Source organism: Temnothorax americanus, unplaced genomic scaffold (assembly GCF_048541705.1).
Source record: "Temnothorax americanus isolate GAGA-0224 unplaced genomic scaffold, ASM4854170v1 Scaffold12, whole genome shotgun sequence".
Classification (NCBI taxonomy): domain Eukaryota; kingdom Metazoa; phylum Arthropoda; class Insecta; order Hymenoptera; family Formicidae; genus Temnothorax; species Temnothorax americanus.
In genome coordinates this window covers 1,370,212-1,390,816 of record NW_027509253.1, presented here as the reverse complement: position 1 = coordinate 1,390,816, position 20,605 = coordinate 1,370,212, and the positions used below count along the sequence as shown (strand labels likewise).

Genomic DNA, 20,605 nt, shown 5'->3' with positions numbered 1-20,605 from the left:
CGTTATTTCATTATTTTCGTCGATCATTAGAAAATAGCATATTATTTGCTTCTTTAAATTAAGATATTTACACATTCCGAATATGACAAGCAACAACTGCGACCTACGTTCAATAATCTTCCGAAATTGTAAGTATAACTACACATCATTATTCACAGACCATAATAAAATTCCTTCCAATCGATTGTTATCGTCCATTTGTTTTGCTATTGAACTCGAGATTGAGCTATTCAATACATGCGCATGCTCACTCGCGCGCACATATACACATCCACACAATACATTCTATGTTCCACTATTTATATTATTACAATTTTTTAATCAATTTTTTCATTTTCTTAGTAACCGTTATAAATATTTGTAATAAATTGAAAAAACCTAAGCGATACAGACATGATACACATATTTTCTCTCTCTATCTCTCACTGCCGGTTTATCTCGTTCATGAAAAATTATTATGTATGTGTGCGTAATGTTCGTACATACATACGTCGCATAATTTTAATAATATATTATTATATGTATGCAGGCATTGACTCCACGAATTTTATTCAAAATGACCGCAATCGAAAGCTTACATTATATTGCTGAAAATTAAATGCAACCCCTCTAAAGATGTTACTCGATGATATACTTACACATCAATAAATGACTTTAATATAAAATATTCATTATTTTAAAAAGTATTCTATTTTATTACTGTTTCAGAAATAAAATATATAAAATATATACATATAAGTGGACCATGTGTATAGACTAAAAATAATGATATATAAATTAAGTATGCTCTATCGAATAAACCTATTAGCAGCTCGGTCCAGACATTACTGAGATCCGATAATCTAAGCTACTCATAACTCGTCGTCTGGCGCAAAGGTTGGCCTCGCTGCATGTGAACTTGGTGAGACATGACCGTGTCTCTTGATATAAATAAAGCTATGTGAAATATAATTCGAATTCCGCGTCTTTCTGAACATCCCAATTCAGAAGAGGGTAAAATCTTAATTAGCACGCAGCAGTTTAATAGATTCTCTGCTCCATCTTCTCCATTTAAACAAATTTTTTAAAAATTATTACACAATCTTTTTTTTGGTATTTATTTTATAAATCTGAGATACATGGCTTTTATATCCATATGTTTATACATATAATTTTGGTATTTTTATTGCAAAAATAAGCAACATTACGATTGGGGAAAATCTATCTGCAAACAAATTTTTCTGGAGAGCATTTATATTTATTATTATTATTATGCCGAAAGTGTATGTATTACGGTTAGTAAAAACTAAAATTGTTGCAAAACTGTCTAAGAAAATGAAATGAATTATGCCAGCAAATGCTTCCAGGCTTAAGCGCGATGCAAATTTCTCATTGTTGTTACAGTCATTCAAACGTGAAAGTTTTACAATTCCTACTTTTATTGTACCTTAAACGTAACACAATTTCGTTATATCATATACACATCCTTTCCTGTATTTGTAAAAAGGAGTAGGAGAAACAGATAGAAGATCCAAAGAAAAACGTGAGATTTTCAGGGACAAGTTCGAGCAAGGCAGGGAGCATTGCGAATGCCAAATGTATTTATAATGGCGTGCAATTCAATTATTCTATTTCTGAGAATTGCCCTGACGGACACACATAAAAATGGACGCACAGTATGCAATATTACGTGATTGCCCGCACGCGTTTACAAAACGATCCGGGGATTGAGTCCAATCTCCCCGGATGGTTCGCCTCGGTACAGGAATGTAAGACAACACATTTTACAATATCATATGTGAAATCAGGAAATTACATCATTTAATCATTTGTATGTACGTGTATATTAATATGCGTATGTGTGTGTATGTGTATGTGTGTAGTGTGTACTATGCATACTTATAAACTTGTCCATCTTTTTTTTTTTGTTACAATAGTCACTTTCACTTTATAAAATATTAGAACGAAATGATCCTCCTCTTCCTAACTTAGTTAACGACCACCTGTTTGCTCTTGATATACTTCAATGACATCGTCATTTTCCATTTCAAGCTGAAATTAATGCGAGTCCTATTAAGAATACTTTCAATACCAGTTAAAGGTTATCATTAATAAGTGTATAACATTTAGATAAATAATTATCTATTTCTATATATATATATTTATATATAAAAAATATTCCTTAATTCTCTCATGTTTCAAAATAGTTTGTATTTCTTTGATTCTAAGTCCATCTTTCAAAATATTATAGATATTTTACAGAAATGTTCATACAATAAATTGTTGACTTACAACTGATTAGAAATTAAGATCTTTATTTCCACAAAGTAAAATTCAATTTATTCTCCCACCAATTCCAAATGGGAAACCATAAAATTGATTTACCTGCTTTGGTGTTTCATCATCGTTGATTCTTTTACCGTCAAAGAGAAACCTAAGCGATGTCATAGGTACACCCTAAACAGAATTAAAATCGTTATCGTGTGAAGAATATTGCACTAAAAAAATGTCAGAAGATACATTTTACAATCTAGTACAGAAAATTTCGCATATTATGTTACAAACTTGAAGCATTCATTTTTCAAACAATTTACATTTAAAAATTGCAAGACGATCATTGTCGTCAAATAAAGATAAACAATTCTCAAGATTCGAGATCGAGGACTCTGGGCGTTATAACTTACGACCTCAGGTTTTCGGAAATGTCAGTAAACTGAAACGAAGTTATCTAATCTAGGGCCGGTCATAGTGAAATCTTATATACGCACACACACATATATATATAGACTATATATACAGGGTGTCCCAGACCTACCAACCATTAATGGCAGATTCCAGAGACTCATTTTGAGACGAAAATTCTAATACCAAAATGCTGAGTTGATAATTTTTAAATGAGAAGTGTTTAAAGTTGAGCAATCAAATTGTCCGAAATTCGCGCGCTCGTGTCACATGACATAGGGCGTTTTCCAGCAAGGGACATGGGTGACACAGTGAATCATTTCATCCTTGTTTAACATTTGCAAACGACAAGGATGGAATGATTCACTGTGTTACTTACACCGTCATATGTGTCCCTTGTTGGAAAACACACACAGTAGTAAAGGTGGAAGCACATTTTCTATATTAGTTTCAAGATAGAATTGATACGAAAACACCTTCACTACCGTGCAATATGACGTAACTGAGCACGCAAATTTCGAACAATTTTATCGATCAACTTTAAACACTTCTCATTTAAAAACTATCATAGCCTCGGCATTTCGATATTAAGAATTTTTGTCTCAAAATGGTCACAGGATAGCCATCAGACGAGTGGCACGGCAGGTCTGGAACACCCCGTATATATATAAGATCGTCTTAGGTTCGTCTTCAAACATTCCATAGTCAATGAAACGAGTCGTACAGCATCTAAAGATAAACTTGAAATGACCTTAGATACAAGATCTGAGTATGAAAATCACCCTAGGTATTCTAGCATCTATTTCTCCATTAGTCTACGTTCTTATCGCGTTGCTTCTCACAAAATTTCACGCGCGGCACGGGACGAGCGCGAAGCGAAAAATAATAAACGATTGGAGACCTACCACGCGATCGCTGTAGGACTTCTTCAGCTTGCCCATCTGAGTGGTCATCTTTACCCTAAAGTGAATTTCGTTGCTGTCCTGGAAAGAGAAAAAAAGCGGAATCTCAGCGGGAATCTTGCGCGACGCGCGCGATAATTGCGGGACAATCGGGAATGTTTTTGGCATGCATCGCTTACGTTTCCGACGACTTTCAGCTTGATGTACTCTGAATTCGCGTCGCCTGGGCCGGCTTCGGGCTTTTGTTCCTGGTGGCACACGCGGAAAGGTTAGAACGCTAGTTTAAATTCTCTCTCTCTCGCTCGGCGAGATCGCGGTGCGGGACATTTTCCCGGCGGGCCGCCGATCGTCTCGCCGGCGGCGTCCGCGGACGCGGGATCGCGGCGCGGCGAGATCGCGGGGACGCCGGATCGCCCGTACCCGGGGCTGCTTACCTGATTGTCGGACATCGTTATTCAATTAAATTACACCAAACTTTCTTCACCACGCGCCAGAAACGCTAACCAAACACAAGCTCCGCAATATGGCGCTGTGCTTTTGTCAGTTTCACAGTCTACTCGCTTCTTGTGACCGGGACTGCCGAGAGCGAAGAGCGAAAGAACCCGTAACGGTCGCGCCGTTCGCAAACGCATCCGTTTTTCTCTCGCGACGCGAGTCTCTCGTAGGTCAGCAGATTTAACGGAGGGGAAGGAGGACGCGGTTTATGGCGTTTACGAATTCCTTTAGGTGGTCGCGTTTTTCAGAATACATTTTCTTTCTCTCTTATTTTCGTATTCCGTGCCACAAATTGTACGATTGAGGTTACGTATTGAAAATGATCTTGCAGGTTATGTTGTTAAAGATTGAACAGATCGTAAAGGAATATGATGTGGTATGTAAAAAGAAAATCTTAGTTTCAGATTATTTTTCCACTTATTAAGTACCGCATATATACATCTTTATGAATAAAGAACTTAATTAAAAAAGATATTTAATTTATTAATTTATTAATAATTTATTTTTAACTTTTACTTACGAATGAGATAACCGACTTCCCTTTTCGCAGAACTAATGAGGCGGCACGATAAAGTCTCTTTCTCCTTGAGGCGTTTAAACATTGAAAATTATGCCTTTGAGTGACGAAACGAGCGTTGCGATCGAAGCGAGGAAGGACAGGAAGAGTGTACGCAAACAGAAACGTGCTCGTCACCGACTGCTCAGAGATATGAACATCAAATGTACCGAGCAACCTACGCAGGTAAACGTCTTGATATATTAGAATACGGAGTTGTCGTATCGACGACTGTTGAGCTTGATATTCCACGCAGCACCTGATGATTTGCAACGGCGGCCTGGTTACCGGTATCAAGAGAGAAACGTTGCAATGTGTGTTAGACGCCCTGATCTCCAAGTATACTCTGATAATGCCAGCGGGCAAGTCGTACTGCTTCGTGACGTGCAACTCGAGGGAGGACGCGACATGCGTGTACAATTACATTCACGGGCGCATTAAGCTTCCTGGCCAGAACGGCCCGTTATATGTATGCTATACCGAAACAGGTGTACCGTCGTGATAGAATTATGTAATGCCAATTATAATTCGGAATCCCTTTATGTGACGATTTGATGCTCTCTCTTTAGTTTCCACCCTGGACTACGTTACGTCCGATTCTACATTTCCTCCTGGTCTCACGTTAATAGAGAATTTTATAACGGAGGAGCAAGAGGAAACTCTGTTAGGAACGCTCAATTGGGACGAATGTGGTAAAGACTTACGATGTGATTGAATGAGAGCAATTAAGGAAAGGCCAGCTTAAAGGAGATCGTTTTACATCTTTTTTGACTGCTGTTGCAGAAACTGTATCGTCGCAACTGAAACACAGACAAGTAAAACATTTTGGATACGAGTTCGAGTATGGCACGAACATGGTGGATCCTGACAAACCTATCCCGCCGATTCCCCAGGACTACAAATTTCTGCAAACTCTATTCGACAAGCATGGTCACAAATACACTTACGATCAGTTGACCATCAACAAATATCTGTCTGGACAAGGTAGCGCCTCAATACCTCCATAAAATTATACTTTCCTAAAAATGTAAACAAGGTAAATGATATTTCGTCGATTAAACATTCTGGTTTCTTGATAATATATTGACATCAATTCATGTAAATTATAATAAATTCAATATTTTAATCATAAAATTAAATACAATTGAGTTAATTTACCATATAGTAGCAATTATTTTTTTTCACTCATCAATTGAGAACGATCATAACGAATAATTCTAATAAATACGCACAAGTTTATGGACTTGACTTGGATAGTAAACTATATTATAACGATCCCCGATTATTCAAGGTATACCATCGCACATCGACACGCACAGCGTCTTCGAGGACACGATATTATCCCTGTCACTTGGATCCGCGTGCGTCATGAACTTCAAGAAGGATGATCGGCAGATCGAGGTTCTCCTGCCAGCCAGATCTCTGTTGATTATGACGGAAGAAGCGAGGTACGCGTGGATGCACGGCATCTGTCCTCGTCACAGTGATGTAATCAAGACAGAAAATGGGACCACGACGCGGGAACGTGGTACCAGGGTGTCCTTCACCTTCAGGAAAGTGCGACGGGGCGAATGCTGCTGTGATTTCAAAGACTACTGTGATACCGCGAAACGTGACACTTTCATCGATGCCAAGGCGGCGTCGGGATTGGAAAATTCATATGTGCACAAAGTGCGTGGATTATTCCTCATAGCTTGCGAATATTTTATTTCTTTATTACTGAAACTATGTGTGCGCTCTCACAGGTTTACGAGGAAATATCTAATCACTTCAGCGAGACACGACACAAACGATGGCCCAACGTAACTAAATTCCTCGAAAGTTTGGAAGAGGGCACATTGTTGTTGGACGTGGGTTGCGGAAACGGCAAGTACCTTTGCGGAGATCAGAATGTATATAAGGTATTTTCTCTATACTATTTCAATTGTTCCAGATATTTAATTATATAGGCATATATAACTAGAGACGAGATTGAATGTACACGTTGAGTTTGGTTTCGCATTACACCTTTTCGAGCCAAGGCATTATTAATCCCGAAGATTATTTTAGATGGGATGCGATCATAGTTCCGGATTGATGGATATATGTCGCAAGCGCGGCTTCGAGGTTCTTCAGTGCGATTGCCTGTATCTGCCGTATAGAGACGATTCCGTGGATGCGGCGATCAGCATTGCAGTTATTCATCATCTGTCGACTCGGGAACGAAGGCAACGCGCCATTTCCGAGATGATTCGAGTGCTGAGGCCAAGAGGGACGTGCTTGATCTACGTGTGGGCGATGGAACAACGGAAAGATTCCTCGGATTCGCTTTATTTGAAGCACGGCAAAAGAAGCAAGGAGACGGAAAAGGTCGACCGAAGCGGAATCAACCAGAGAATCTCCGAGTGTCGCTTAACGTTACCGATACACGAAAACAGAACGAACTTCGCTCACAGTGACATGCTGGTTCCGTGGAAGAAGAAGAGCGGCGAATGTTTTCTGAGATATTATCATGTATTTCGGGAAGGCGAGCTCGCGAAACTGTGCATGGAAATACCCGCGGTCTCGATCAAGAAGGTGTACTACGACCAAGGCAATTGGTGTGTGATTTTGGAGAAATGTACAGAGATCGTGGAATAAAAACTAAATTGACATCTGATCTAATTGATCTTCGAAATTTATTATATATTTTTGAACGAATCTCTCTAGGCGTTATCTCCTATCTCGTTTTCTTCGATGTCTATTAAGTCTATTACTGGAATCTCTTTTTTTTCCGGAGATGGCGATTTGACGAGAACTTGATCGTCCGAATCAGATGTCCAATCGTGCGTCCAATCGTAATCGTCACGATTTTCTTCTTTTTTAAGTGAATCCTGCAAGAACATTACGAAATTATTACATTATTATTATTATTAGTTACCAATTTGAGCTAAAAAATAATAAGGAGATTATTGCAATACTAAATACATTCCTTCTTTTCGTACTTACGTTGAAAACGGGTACTAATTCAGCAGATCCTTCTTTGTGTTTTATGATACGGCTCTTGTCCTCATCCTCCACTTCCATATAATCATCTGTTGCGTCCCATTTACGTAATTTAATACTAATGTGATCGCCGATCGTTGTCGTCAGCTTATTCACTTGAATGCTCTCTTTAAATCTAGATATGTTGCTGTCATCTTTTTTGTACCTATAGAGTTTTTAGAATGCTTTATTAATTTTCAAAAAGTCAGTGCCTTTACAAACTTATTAAAGATCATCCATGAATATTTAGATTTAATTAGTCATTACGTTTTATATTCATAAATATGTTAAAATTGAATCGATATACAATATAAATAAGATGTGTTCGAGAGCAACGTACCGTGATTGTACATCCTTGATTACCGCCTCCTTGATCTGATTCACCAAGTTCGTTGCGTAATTAGCCGCGTGATTAGAAACAGCTGATATGACATCCTCGATCGTCATGGTCTTCGTTAAATAATCGAAGTGCAAGCTACAAAGTTCTCTATAAGAGTTTACACCGAGAGTAAGCTCGGCGACACCAACTCTTTCTTCTGTGTAAGTGGGGTCCATTATGGTGTTGCCACTGTGAAATTTTACTTAGATTTCATATTACTCGCGCCATACGGACTACGAACTGCTGAATTTTATCGATGTATTTTTCAAGTAAGAGAAGATTTCTTTGTATCTTGCGTATATAAATTTGGCTTGCCCAAAAAACCAACCTCTTGAAAGTTATGAAGGATATGCAGACCGGATAATGAAACAACGTCAACGGCAGAAAATCTTTCTCGGAAGCCGGATGTACGATGACCTCCTCGCCGGTCGACGTGACGTCTGGCCTATGAAAATGCATAAGGGCGGCGAGTGTTGCGATAGAGGCGCAATCCACCAGATTTCCATCGTGATTTATGATATTAACGTCGATTCTTAAATTCCACACCTGAATGAAGGAACTCATAAGTACATATATCTACATTGTTGTATAATATTTAATGACGTCAAGTGTTCTTTAGTGACCTTCTTATCCGCTACAATACAGAGAGACTCCAGGTCTATACACTTCGAGTCCTTAAAACATTTCTCCAGCTGCCTACTGATCAGTATAGCCGCCTCGGACTGTCTACCGCTCTCGAAGTGTTGCGCCGCTAATGGAGTGAGTTCGACATTTATGCGTATCATGCCTTCGTTGGGACGAGACGTTTTTGGCTGCTGTATGTCGCACGACACCTGCGCTACTGCTCTGTAAAGGGATTTCTCTTCTCAATGTATATACTCACTTTTGCATCTTTTTCATACTAAAAATAATCTATATATGTCGTTAAATAAAATTCACCTTGTATGCCCAAGCGACACCATGCAACATCCCCAACTGGAGCCGAAGTAGATCTTCACCGAACGCGGTTCCAATAATTTTCGACCGTCCAACCTCTGAAAGGTAACAGATTTATTGTGAACATTATTATTACATATGCAACTCTATACGAAGAACGTAACTTTAAGCATATTCCAAAAATTTACATCGTTAAATAAATCTTTAAATAATATAAATTATAATTGAACTTTTTTAACTGATAAATTTATAAGGAAAATATGTATATAGTTACCGTTTCCTCCTCTATACATTTGTTCGTAAAATTTCGTTCGCAGTTAGTAAGCGGAGTCTCCTTCATCTTTCGAGAATTTTTTTTACAACAAGAAAGCGCTGAGACTCGCGGCTTTGGCTTTACACGCGATAAATAATTTGCGGTTCGAAGTTTGTTTATGATAGCTTTATAAATAAACGTCACGTGCGAAACGAACCGAGGAGTTTAAACAATGTAGACAGGCGGCATTGCTAGATCAATGGTCCTACGTTGAATTGTCGAATTGGCGACGTGGGCAATCAATTATCAATTATATACCATTCGATATCGGACATTCCACGCGATTGTTCGACTTTCCGAAGTTCCCGGCTCATTTCTATCGAAATCCGGAAGTGTCCGGAAAGGATATGTGCGGATGTGTATCGTGGATCGCGTTTACATCCGAAAATAAACATTCGGGTTTCCGTTCTTTCTCCCGCGCTGCGCTCTTCGAGATACGCGAATTGGACAGTTTGGACACTTTGGACGTATGATCGAACGCGCGTCGCGCATACGGAGATGGAGGCTGCAAATCTATATTTTACGTCACGTATACTATAGATTTTCAGCACTGAAAGTTGCCGACGGTGAATATCGGAATGCAGCCGGAGTGAACGGCGACCTCCAGATTCGAGCGTTTCGAGCTCGAGCCCCCGAGCCCGAGAGAGAACGCAGTCAAGAGGAGTGCGTCCGACGTCGGCCGTCGTCGCGAGAGCGTGAGGAACCGTTCGTCGCGGTCACAGGAAAAGCGACTTCATCACTTGATCGTCGTTCCGACTCCGACGAGCGCCGTGCGCGTCAGAGCGCGGAAAGAGAGGGGCGCGCGTCGCGAATCTCGTAATCTCGTCCTCGTCCGCGCGAGGATGACCTGCAGTTTTTCTCCGAGATCCACCCAGGTATCGGTTCGTTCGCGATTTTCGTGCCACGACTGCCACGGGGACGAGAGAGTTCTCAGACAGACAAATCTCGCCTTAGGTTAGACGGATTTGACACCTATAGGGGTAGGTGAGGTCTGTGGAGCGGGCGTGGAGGTTAGGTCGACCGTTCTTGGAGGTTAGGAATGAGCGCGATACGTGACACAGTCCCGCCGAGGAGAAGAGCCACGTAGCGCGCCGAGTCTCTCAGATCGCTTTCGTCCTTGAGCGCTTACTCGTCGCGACGCGTCGTTCGGATTCACCGGGTGAGAATCGACGGAGGAAGCATGTACACGTTCAAGCCGTTCGTGTTCACCAAGCACAGGGCGAACGGACGGGAGCGGCCGAAGGCGCGGAGCGGCCACCGGATCGCGTGCGACCATCGGAATCTGTACTCGTACGGCGGATTCAATCCGTGCGTGTCCGACACCGACCCGGACATGCGCAACGACCAGACGTGGTACGCCAGCAAGCCGCTGTTCAAGGAGCTGTGGCGCTTCAACCTGGTCAGCGAGCGGTGGAAGCGGCTGCCCGGCCAGGAGAACATGCCAAACGAGCTGGCGTCGAACGCGGTGATACTGCGCGGCAACGCGCTGATGGTGTACGGCGGCACCGGCGTGCCCTTCGGCGAGAGCTGCAGCAATCAGCTGTACGTTTGCAACGTGGACGACGGCGTGATGAACGTCGTCCCGGCCACTGGCGAGCTACCCGAACCCCAGTACGGCCAGGTAATTGTTTTTGCTCTTGCTATTTGAATTTTTGCCTTCTAACGATTTTAAGATTTATTTCGATAGTTGTGGATCTCTGAAATTTATGGTTCTTGTTTCTATCACCATGGGACAATATTGGTTCCGTTAAAAACTTCTTTATATCATGCACGAGGAAACAAAACTGAGAACAGAACCTGGATTGTTTGCTTGATGGTTTAGTCATTGGTTTTGCTTGATGAGAAATAATTGCTCTGACGTCAAGCTATCCAACATCTTGACAAGATTAAAACGATAGGAAATCGAAAACTAAATGTGAATGTCACTATATAGTTTTTATGATGAAAATCATCTCGTAAAACTGGTTTACTGTTTTGTTTTAGGATACGGTTACACTAAAGATTATAATGCCGATATATGTGAGCGCTAGATCGATGATTTATTATTTCTTTCCGTTGCTTAGATATATATTTATTGTTATTTATTTTTATGGACAGGCATTAGTATGTCACGGTTCCTATCTCTACACGGTCGGTGGCACTACTGGGTATGAATATACCTGCGACATTCACCGATTCGATTTAAGAAGAGGCGTATGGGAAGTGGTGTACGTTTGCTCGGGCAAGGACGAGTCGGAGCCACACGGAAGGTACAGGCATGAGCTTGCTTTTGACGGCAAGATGATTTATGTTTTGGGTGGTGGCACCTCGACAGAATCATATGGCTTTTCGGTGAGTAAACCCATAAAGATTCTATTAAAAAGTACACACGAACTGCTCTTATATAATATATATACATTATTGTTATTATATTAATATGCTATAATAAAATGTATTGAGTACATAATAAATACATTTATAATAAATTCTTTCAGGAAATACCGGCGTTTGATTTGAAGACCAACAGTTGGAGGACTTTGAGCACGCACGGTGATACCGAAGAGACTATGGTGCCGGCACCACGACGTTGTCACGGTTCCGTTCAGTACACGGACGAGAAGAGTGGCGTTACCTCGGTCGTTATATCGGGCGGTTACAACGGCGACTGGGTGTTCTCCGACGTTTGGCGGCTTGATCTCGGCACGCTGCAGTGGACGCGCTTGAGGGAATGCATCCTACCCTGCCCAGTGTACTTTCACTCGGCTGCGCTGACTCCAGAGGGTCGCATGTATATATTCGGTGGTATAGTCAAAATGAGCAACAAGGTTATTATCGTATTGTCGCTATAAACGGGGCGTGACATATTCCAAAAATGTTTCGTTCGATGTACTTTCATCAATTTGTAATCGCGACAACTTTATCGTTACAGGTACAGAGAACAAATGCGGTTCACTCCGCTTGGCTAACAATTCCCAAATTGTCCGAGATCTGCTGGCAAGCGTTGAATTATTATTACCCGAACTTGAAGGATAGTTCACCGGACAAGCTGCTTCACATGGGGATACCATTAAAATTCGTACGAAGACTTGATTCCTACGACTGATGTGAACGATAAGTCTTTTCCTCGACACTACCGAATTCTCGAATCAGATGTTTCTTGCGCTGCACGCACTTGAAAGCGTTTGGCCACGCTTCGATCATTCAATGTTTCGATTTGCAACTTTTAATGCTAATTTTTTTTACAATTTTGTCTATTCCGTAGTAAACCATTACTGGTAATGGTAAGAGTAATTTCACGATCGTTATTTATTACTATTCATTACATTCGTGACTAATGAGCGAGCTGTTTGCGAAATAATAGATTTTTCTCTTTCTCAAATTTGCGTTTTAATCCGACATTTAACATTTAAATTGCCAGTTACGCTATTTTCTTGATATTAACGGCAACTGATTAAAAAAAGATTAAAAAAGAATGTACAAATATAAGAGTGATTAAAAAAATTATAATATGTAAAGAGTATCTAAGGATATAGTTCATTATTATTATAGTATACTTAATGTTGTGTACAGTATATTCATTCTGCCTTTTCTCTCTCTCTAACGCTGTACATGACGTGTGTGTGTGTGTGTGCGTGCGTGCGTGCGTGCGTGCGTGCGTGCGTGCGTGCGTGCGTGCGTGTGTGTGTGTGTGCGTGCGTGCGTGCGTGCGTGCCTGCGTGCGTGTGTGCGTGCGTGCGTGCGTGCGTGCGTGCGTGCGTGCGTGCGTGCGTGCGTGTGTGTGTGTGTGCGTGGTCGCGTGTGCGCGCGCGCGTGTGTGTGTGTGTGTGTGTGTGCGCGCGCGCGCGCGCGTGTGTGTGTGTGTGTTCCGTTATTCACTGCCGCTGAAAATCTATAGTGTATGTGACGTAAACTATAGATTTTAATACTGACAGTGAATATCGGAACGGAGTTTACATATATTATATATATATAGGCAGATCCATTACTTTTCGATCAAAGGTTGCGGGGGTGGGTCACCGATTTCGATGCCGTTTTTTTCCTTGAAAGTACACTAGAAAAGGAGATAATCTTGAAAAATTGAGCCCGATTCGATCAAATCCGGCCGCTGGAGAATTTTTTGAATTTTGAAAAAAGTCGATTTTTTAGTCATTTTCAAAAATTTATATCTCAGCTTCTATATAACTTAGAGACTCGTTTAAGGCCGCATTCTTTTCTGTAAACTCTACTTTTAAGGAAAAAATTGGTCATTGGTTTACACTCAAGTCCGGCTTCACGGCGAGCTGCTAACTAAACCACTGTTTTAGAGAAATTTTGCCTATTTTTGAAATGCTGTCATATCTACAGTTTTCGAAGTAGAGGGTTGATCAGCAGCTGATATTTTTTGTTCAGGTATACTCTGAAGAAATCTACCCACTTTTTGCTTGATTGCTTTTATTTCGTTAAGTTATGGCCATCTAAAGCCGATCGATTTTCGAAAAATCGCCATTTTCAGATAGCCAGAACTTTTTTCTTTCAACTCGAAATCCTTTGAAATTTTCAGGGAATATACTTCATTATATCCTTAAACAACCCTGAAAATTTCAATTTTGGAATAGAAGTGGTTTTCGAGTTATGAAGTTTTTAAAATGTCAACTTTTCGATTTAATATGACATTTTTTGTGGTTTTATCATCAATTTTGTAAATTTAATGTAAATAATTGATATTTTTAATTATATTTATATATATATATATATTTCATTTCTTTAAAAATGTTAGAATTAGTAGAGATCATCGACTCACACTGCGCGACGATGAGATATATTTCTAAATGTTTAAATAACGACGAGCGCAAATAATATTGAGGATATGGTGTTACTAAATGTGTTTTGTCTTAAAGATATTGTTAAATGTAATATCTGTCCGCGGTGCCTATTAATTAAAGCGATGCTCGCGAAGCTGCTCGTTCGAATCAAAAACTTGGGGGGTCTTATAGCTGCGGCATAAACAATCTTCATTATTCTTTTCCTACAATACGTTATATTTTACGTAACAAAAAAAGACATACTTTAAGCAAAATCCAGCATAAAAATCCGATTATTTGTGCTATATATATATATATACCTATATGCTACATATATATATATATATATATATATATATATATATATATATATATATGCATCTGATTGATTTATTTCTATTTCTATCAATGTAGATTAATTTTAATCTTGATTTAACTTACTTTTTTTCCTTTTTCAGTTTTAAAAATTAGAAGAAGATAAAAAACAAGTTAAATCGAGATTAAAGTCAAAAATTCGCTGGTCCGTCTTTACTTCCCCGGTTTTTTTTTTTAAGGATATTAGTTTCACACATTTAACTCGATTGTTTCTCCTTTTTAAGGTGGATCCACACATGAGCACGCTTGGCCCGAGCCAAGCCGAACGAGAGCCGAAAAAATTCTCACGGTGCTTGCTCAAGCGTCTATTTGGAAATATTCGGAAATGATCCAGACGTTCGGCAGGTAGTGAAAATAGCGGACGAAGAATTAGAAGATGCATTTATCAGTTTCTGTGACCTACTGTACGAAGATAAGATGAATTCTCTTCAATTTCTTCTTCCGAACACGGCTTACCTTCGAACATTCGCTCTGGCCCGTCCACACATTCATACGAATGGCAAATGCTCGGATCTGATCCACGACTCACGGATCGGTTTGTGCACGTTCGGCGAACGGTCTGGGTCTGTGTTCGGCTTGGCTTGGATCATTGTCCACACCAATACGTTCATTCGTGTTCGGCTTGGCTCGGATCCGAGCGTGCTCAGGTGTGGATCCGCCTTTAAATAGGCGTCATGTACTTTTTTTAATTTTTTGTATCGCTTTTTTTCCTTTTTGAATCATTTTACTTTTTTTTAAAACAAATGTCATTATTTTGTATGTCATATTGTTTATTAAGATAAACCTATAACCCCTAAACCCCCGTGCGCGACTTCAGACTTTGATTGCTCGAATATAGAATTAAGCTTGACGGATGAACGACCCTTTAATTATTCTGAGCAGTATATCATGCGTCGTAATTACGCAGTAGATTTTCGGTGTTGTTTGCTAAGACGTTAAATATTCACTAATAGAGAGAGAGAAATATATATAGATATTGTAAATACAAAAATGGAAAAGAGAAATACAGAACAATCGAATCTTCCGATTTGAGTGATTTTATTTCACGAATTCCCACATTATGAAGAAAATATTCTTTAATCCTGGTAAAAAAAAAGCGTCGTCAAGAGATTTCAAAAAATTAATTATCTATTTTTTTTTAAATTCACTAGTCTTTTATATAAACTAAAAATTTAAAAATTGCAAAATTTAGATCGCTTACATTCGCTACATTTACGATTAATAATTTCTCTAACAATAATTATTGTTAAGTGACTAAGATGTTTCAAAGTGTATTTTTTATTTTCAATACACACGTTATAGCGACTAACTGCAAGTCAAACAAAAGAATACAGAGACTAGAGAAAATTATTAATTATTTCAGAAATTTGATCCAAAACTAACTAAAAAGATGAAGTTCCGTATACGACCCCCCTCCGATTTCGATCTACTTTTGCAGTCACGTAATTGTATAAGAGACAACGATTAATTTAGTTTAGAGACGAGAAAAAGATAATCGAGACTCTTTAACATCTGTATCGGTTTTAATTATTAAGGTTTAATCAAAATATAAATCTCTTTCAGAAAATCGAGGTAACTTAATTGATTCTCATCGATTGTGTTATATTATCACGTTACATTCTGTTATTGTCATTTAAGAAGAGAGTAAAATAAAAGAAAATATGTTTGCGCGGAATATATATATATTATATATATATATTATTGCGAGATATATTAATTCAAACGTAATATTTTAATATTTTAAAATTCATCGTGTGGTTTTTTAGTAAATCGAAGAAAAAGAAAGGGGAAAACGTGTAAAAAAAGTGTTTTACGTATTTCTCAGATCTATTTCGCGCTCTCGGGAGGAGGATAAAATAGGGAAAACTCAGCGGAGCGTGTTATCTGTACCAAGGACATTGTTTTTATCGCGGTCGCGCGAACGGAGGCGATAAAGAGACGCTTGTTGCTTTATTTTTTTCCATCGAGGTATTTTCCAAAGTTTGAACGGCCGCGGCGTGGGGACGCCGAGTGAAATATATAAGGACGTCGGCCGTTATATGAGCGGATCTTTTCGCGATGATCTCGCGGGAGGAAATCGTTGAATCGCAAAGATGTTTCCGGTCTCTCGTAAACGTATATGGAATCATAAACGTGGAAAACAATTTTGGTAAGTACAATCCCAAGAACTTAAAGAGTCATAAATAGAGAGATTGGTGATTCATTATCTTATATATATTTAAGATCGTCTTAAGTTTATCTTTAGATATTGTACGATTCGTTCCATTTTAGCTATGGAGTTAAGACGATCTTATATATATAATATCTGACATGAATACACACACACACACACAGACAGGCCATAATGAGGTCGCAAGGTAACGTTAAATGGGATTTTTAAGTAATGTCATCATGAGCATTATGTTCTATCTGGGACGCCAAGCCGAACGAGATATTAATTTTTGTACATTTTTGTCCAATCGCGATGTATTTTCCAAATCCTGGTGAAAAATTTTTTTATATTTTCTCAGAAATTTTCAAAGAATTTTTCATCAATTTATTTTTCAGATTTGTAAAAAATTCTGAAAAAGATGTTGACTTTCTCAGAAATAATTGGACGAAAATTTTCGAAATATTTCAGTATCTGTATATATATATATATATATATGAAAATTTCTGATAAGTTGGATGAATTTTCTCATATTTATTTCGATTTTTATAAAGATGTGTCGGCGAGAAAAATCTGAATGATTCTGAGAAAGTTTTAAAATTTTCCTAAAATTCTTTAATAAATAACCTAAAAAATTCCGAGACATTTTCCCACCGGGGAATTTATCTACATAGATCTCAAATATAGAGTAATTACATATCGATAAAGGCATTTTTGAACGTTTTAAAAATGTTGAATCAACGTCCCTGGGAGATAAATCTCTGCGCTAAGCCCAATTGCACAAACGTAAAGCGACAAATGGGAAGCCGAGTGGCTCCGAGTTTCCGCTGCTCCGAATTTGAATTTGGCGCGGAAGTCCGTCGTCGGGTCCCGGGTTCCGGTGGTGCCCGTCGTTTCCGCCGCGCGTGACTTCGTGCCGACAGTCCGACAGTGCCGACACACTCGCGCGACGACCAGCTGCGCACTTGCGCAGCTCTCTCACTGCTTCCGGGGACTCGGGGAGTTCGGGGACAACTCGACAACTTCAGATGATTCCGAGCCACGGAACGGGACGGACGCGCGCGTTTGTTGGTGCGTCGAGTCGTGGGTCCGCGCGGTATCGCGTTCCTTTTTTCCCTCCTTCGCTCCGAGAAAAAAGACTGTGACACCCCGGCGGTGAGGGTAGACACCCCGCGAATACATTCGATTGAGTAACTCGCGCGCCTTCGAGGCCCACCTTCAATCGTTCGTCGTTCCTCTCGTCGTCGTCGTCGTCGTCGTCGTTTTTTTTCGCCTCCCTCCTTCCCCTCCTCCTCCCTCATGCGTCGTCCGAGCACGCGGTCGAGCACGCGCCGACCCGAGATGCGCCACCAGGTATTTATGTAGTACCGACCACCGCCGCCTTCGAGCGTCGCACACCCGCCACCCCCGTCGCATCGGAAGGGAGGAAACAACCACCCCGGCATCCCCCGAGGAAGACTCGTCGCCGTCGTCGTCGCCGTCGCCGTCGCCGTCGGACAGCGTGAGTGAGAAGGCGAGAGAGAGAGAGAGATTCCGATTCCGGATTCGGGAACGGAAGTGGAGCCGACGACGAGATGGATCAGAAACGCGTGTACAAGTTGGTGCTGACCGGAGGTACGTACATACGTAACCACAGGGGTGGGGGGGGGGTACAGGGTACAGGCTGGAGTAGACGGTGGCGTGGATCGGACTCCCGAACTCCGTTGCGCGGAAGCCCGACTCGCCGCTGAAAACTCGCTAATTACCTCGCGACGTCGCGAGCGAGGACGAGCACGTCTGCGAGAGCGAGCACGCGGAGTCTCTCTCATTGATTTCTTTTTTTCCTCCCCCCTCCCCCGCCCCTCGGAATTTGCATACCCGAAGACGCGGACCGTCGCTCGCGCGCCAGATTTCGAAATAATTCGAGCAAGCAATTGGAGTTTTTTGTACGGGGGAGATACAAAGTGTATCGGAGCTGCGGAGGAAAGCTCTCGACAACGACACCCGCGTATTACCTTGGGCTATTTTACATATTTATCTCCTCGGTCTATTTTGAAACCTAAAATGCGCTCGCGCGCGCACATTTTCACAGCCGAGTCCGTCCGATTTCTTATTCTTATTTCTCGTCCGTCTCGCATCGGTTCGTCGGCTTTTGCAAAAACTTCCGTCCGCCGCTGTACATCACTTTGCAACGTATATATTCGTGTATTTCAAAATGGAATCGAGCGTTCCGTTCGAATCGCGCTTCTCGCACCATCTGCGCTTCTTACGTCATGTCATAGATAAACACGTGGGAAAACTGCGTGACTGAGAGAATCATCCTTCCGAGGGTGAAGCCTCGAAATTCCGGGGATCGGAAGAAAAACCGGCGTCAATCGCGTTAAAATGGAGCAAAATAAAATGAGAAATCTTGGAAAATGCGCGAGTTTCCGGCGAAGCGCGCGCGCGCTTCGTTTTTAACTCCTCGAGTTGTTTTCGCAGCCGCGCCAAGTTCTTCAGGTATACTTAGTCTCTTTTTTAACGCGATGCGCACATGTGTGTTTCGCGCCCCCCTTTTTGCTTTTTTTTTTTATTTTTAATCTCGCGCGGACAACTGGAGAATAGGACGCGCGAAGACTTTTTCGCCAGCGAGAGACTAGTCCAGTCACTATGTACAAAAAAACGGATTATAAAAGACATAATTCTGACCCAGGATTTTTCTTTTGGGGGGTGTTGGGGGGCTCAAGAAAAGCTTAATCTCAAGTTTTCGACCTCTGTTTCCCGCTTGCTTTTTTTACGGGAGTAAAAAATGTGAAAAAATGGTTTTTCCGCGATAACTCGGTTTCTAATAAAGTTACAAGGTCGAATCGGAGCTCATTTTAAAGCTTTTTTTACGCTCTACAAATTATGTCGTATGACATTTTTACGTATGATCGATTGTTTTCGAGACATCGAACGAGAAAGGGAAATAAAAAAGTATGAGAGAGATATATTTAGTTTTTTCTTTTTACTCATTATTGTCGTCCGAACTTGCAAAAATGCTTCAAATAAAACTTGTAGAGCGTAAAAAAACCTACAATTTTTATTTGTTATTTATTTCATTTCGTTGAAAATTACGCCTTGTAGAGCGCCTCAAAGTGGAGAGTCGTCGTCATCGCGTTAGCGGCGCGTTGGTTACGTCGATACGCGGCACCGAATGCTTTCGCTAAGATTTCCGACTTCATTGACGCAAAAAAGTAACATAATAGGTGTTTTTTATAGGATTTTTCCCGCTCTACATGTTACGTTCAGTGATATTTTGGCGTACGATCGATAGTTTTCGAGATATCGAAAGAGAAAAGGAAAAATTGAGCATTTTTGTTCGTTTTTTTCTATTTTATCGTTTTTTGCACACGAATCTGTATAAACGCTTCAAATAAAACTTGCACAGCAATAAAATTTGTAAAATGTTCTTATTTATTACTTTAATTTCGTTGAAAATTCCATATCGCACTACGCCTCAAAGTTGCAAATAAATCTTGCAAAGCCTGAAATTATTGTAGCTATTTTGAAACCGTCAAGTTTTCTTAATTACACTTACCGTTTCATTGAAGAATACATGAAAGCGTGCAGTTTTATATCTAAGTGACAATATTTGTGAAGTAAGTTTATAAGAAAGAAATACTTTATCGCTGACGCGATGGCGACGACTCTCCACTTTGAGGCGCTCTACAAGGCGTACTTTTCAACGAAATGAAATGAATAACAAATAAAAATTGTAGGTTTTTTTACGCTCTACAAGTTTCATTTGAAGCATTTTTGCAATTTTGGACGACAATAATGAGTAAAAAGAAAAAACTAAATATCTCTCATACTTTTTTATTTCCCTTTCTCGTTCGATGTCTCGAAAACAATCGATCATACGTAAAAATGTCATACGACATAATTTGTAGAGCGTAAAAAAAACTTTAAAATGAGCTCCGATTCGACCTTGTAACTTTATTAGAAACCGAATTATCGCGGAAAAACCATTTTTCACATTTTTTACTCCCGTAAAAAAAGCAAGCGGGAAACAAAGGTCGAAAACTTGAGATTAAGCTTTTCTTGATCCCCCCAACACCCCCCAAAAGAAAAATCCT

The 20,605-nt window shown here is 40.3% G+C and overlaps 5 protein-coding genes across 14 annotated transcripts in view; 3 read left to right on the top strand and 2 right to left on the bottom strand.

Annotated features, from left to right (window-relative positions):
• Positions 1-1,580: 1,580 nt before the first annotated feature.
• LOC143893411 (small ubiquitin-related modifier) lies at positions 1,581-4,159 on the bottom strand. Its single transcript, XM_077398744.1, has 5 exons — positions 3,998-4,159; positions 3,743-3,811; positions 3,567-3,644; positions 2,365-2,436; positions 1,581-2,031 (listed from the first exon to the last, which is right to left on the bottom strand). Exons 1-5 carry the CDS (start codon positions 4,010-4,012, stop codon positions 1,972-1,974), a joined length of 294 nt encoding a protein of 97 aa, XP_077254870.1. The 5' UTR covers positions 4,013-4,159; the 3' UTR covers positions 1,581-1,971.
• Positions 4,160-4,294: 135 nt separating this feature from the next.
• On the top strand, positions 4,295-7,252 carry LOC143893391 (tRNA (carboxymethyluridine(34)-5-O)-methyltransferase alkbh8). The gene is made up of 8 exons (XM_077398689.1): positions 4,295-4,434; positions 4,609-4,800; positions 4,871-5,102; positions 5,184-5,306; positions 5,398-5,598; positions 5,906-6,285; positions 6,360-6,515; positions 6,664-7,252. The coding sequence occupies exons 2-8, from the start codon at positions 4,669-4,671 to the stop codon at positions 7,231-7,233; spliced, it is 1,794 nt and encodes a 597-aa protein (XP_077254815.1). The 5' UTR covers positions 4,295-4,434; positions 4,609-4,668; the 3' UTR covers positions 7,234-7,252.
• Positions 7,248-20,605, bottom strand: part of Rrp45 (exosome complex component Rrp45) — a 14,503-nt gene continuing 1,145 nt past the window's right edge. For 2 of the 5 annotated variants that reach the window (XM_077398730.1, XM_077398731.1), the window contains exons 2-7: positions 8,936-9,030; positions 8,620-8,842; positions 8,325-8,542; positions 7,958-8,185; positions 7,582-7,783; positions 7,248-7,466 (exon numbers count right to left, since the gene is read on the bottom strand). In XM_077398730.1, the coding sequence (XP_077254856.1) occupies positions 7,299-7,466; positions 7,582-7,783; positions 7,958-8,185; positions 8,325-8,542; positions 8,620-8,842; positions 8,936-9,030 (1,134 nt within the window). In that variant the 3' untranslated portion in view covers positions 7,248-7,298. Of the gene's footprint in view, positions 7,467-7,581; positions 7,784-7,957; positions 8,186-8,324; positions 8,543-8,619; positions 8,859-8,935; positions 9,031-9,206; positions 9,631-20,605 lie in introns of those variants that run through there. The other 3 variants (XM_077398729.1, XM_077398732.1, XM_077398733.1) reach the window with 3 other exon arrangements.
• Positions 9,837-15,407, top strand: Slim (scruin like at the midline). 3 transcript variants are annotated; one of them, XM_077398726.1, is made up of 7 exons: positions 9,837-10,120; positions 10,200-10,866; positions 11,229-11,264; positions 11,343-11,576; positions 11,720-12,049; positions 12,154-12,300; positions 14,605-15,407. In XM_077398726.1, the coding sequence occupies exons 2-7, from the start codon at positions 10,426-10,428 to the stop codon at positions 14,707-14,709; spliced, it is 1,293 nt and encodes a 430-aa protein (XP_077254852.1). In that variant the 5' UTR covers positions 9,837-10,120; positions 10,200-10,425; the 3' UTR covers positions 14,710-15,407. The 3 variants fall into 3 exon arrangements, with proteins under 3 accessions (XP_077254852.1, XP_077254851.1, XP_077254853.1); XM_077398725.1 differs by having other exon boundaries at positions 9,837-10,866; XM_077398727.1 differs by lacking the exon at positions 11,229-11,264 and having other exon boundaries at positions 9,842-10,866.
• The window catches only part of Ttd14 (TRPL translocation defect 14), an 18,596-nt gene continuing 14,414 nt past the window's right edge, over positions 16,424-20,605 (top strand). Inside the window, exon 1 of one of the 4 annotated variants that reach the window (XM_077398713.1) lies at positions 16,424-16,529. In XM_077398713.1, the coding sequence (XP_077254839.1) occupies positions 16,439-16,529 (91 nt within the window). In that variant the 5' untranslated portion in view covers positions 16,424-16,438. Of the gene's footprint in view, positions 16,530-17,247; positions 18,144-20,605 lie in introns of those variants that run through there. The other 3 variants (XM_077398717.1, XM_077398715.1, XM_077398719.1) reach the window with 3 other exon arrangements.

What these genes read in the sequence shown, in the direction of transcription:
- LOC143893391 (XM_077398689.1), top strand. Translation starts at nt 4,669, where the DNA reads ATGCCTTTGAGTGACGAAACGAGCGTTGCGATCGAAGCGAGGAAGGAC. An exon ending in GCTCAATTGGGACGAATGTG is followed by an intron (nt 5,307 to 5,397) that starts GTAAAGACTTAC and finishes CTGCTGTTGCAG; the next exon opens with AAACTGTATCGTCGCAACTG. An exon ending in CAAATATCTGTCTGGACAAG is followed by an intron (nt 5,599 to 5,905) that starts GTAGCGCCTCAA and finishes CGATTATTCAAG; the next exon opens with GTATACCATCGCACATCGAC.
- Slim (XM_077398726.1), top strand. Translation starts at nt 10,426, where the DNA reads ATGTACACGTTCAAGCCGTTCGTGTTCACCAAGCACAGGGCGAACGGA. An exon ending in CCGAACCCCAGTACGGCCAG is followed by an intron (nt 10,867 to 11,228) that starts GTAATTGTTTTT and finishes GTTTTGTTTTAG; the next exon opens with GATACGGTTACACTAAAGAT. An exon ending in CAGAATCATATGGCTTTTCG is followed by an intron (nt 11,577 to 11,719) that starts GTGAGTAAACCC and finishes AAATTCTTTCAG; the next exon opens with GAAATACCGGCGTTTGATTT.
- LOC143893411 (XM_077398744.1), bottom strand. An exon ending in AGCTGAAAGTCGTCGGAAAC is followed by an intron (nt 3,645 to 3,742) that starts GTAAGCGATGCA and finishes TTCTCTTTCCAG; the next exon opens with GACAGCAACGAAATTCACTT. An exon ending in ATGATGAAACACCAAAGCAG is followed by an intron (nt 2,032 to 2,364) that starts GTAAATCAATTT and finishes CATTAATTTCAG; the next exon opens with CTTGAAATGGAAAATGACGA.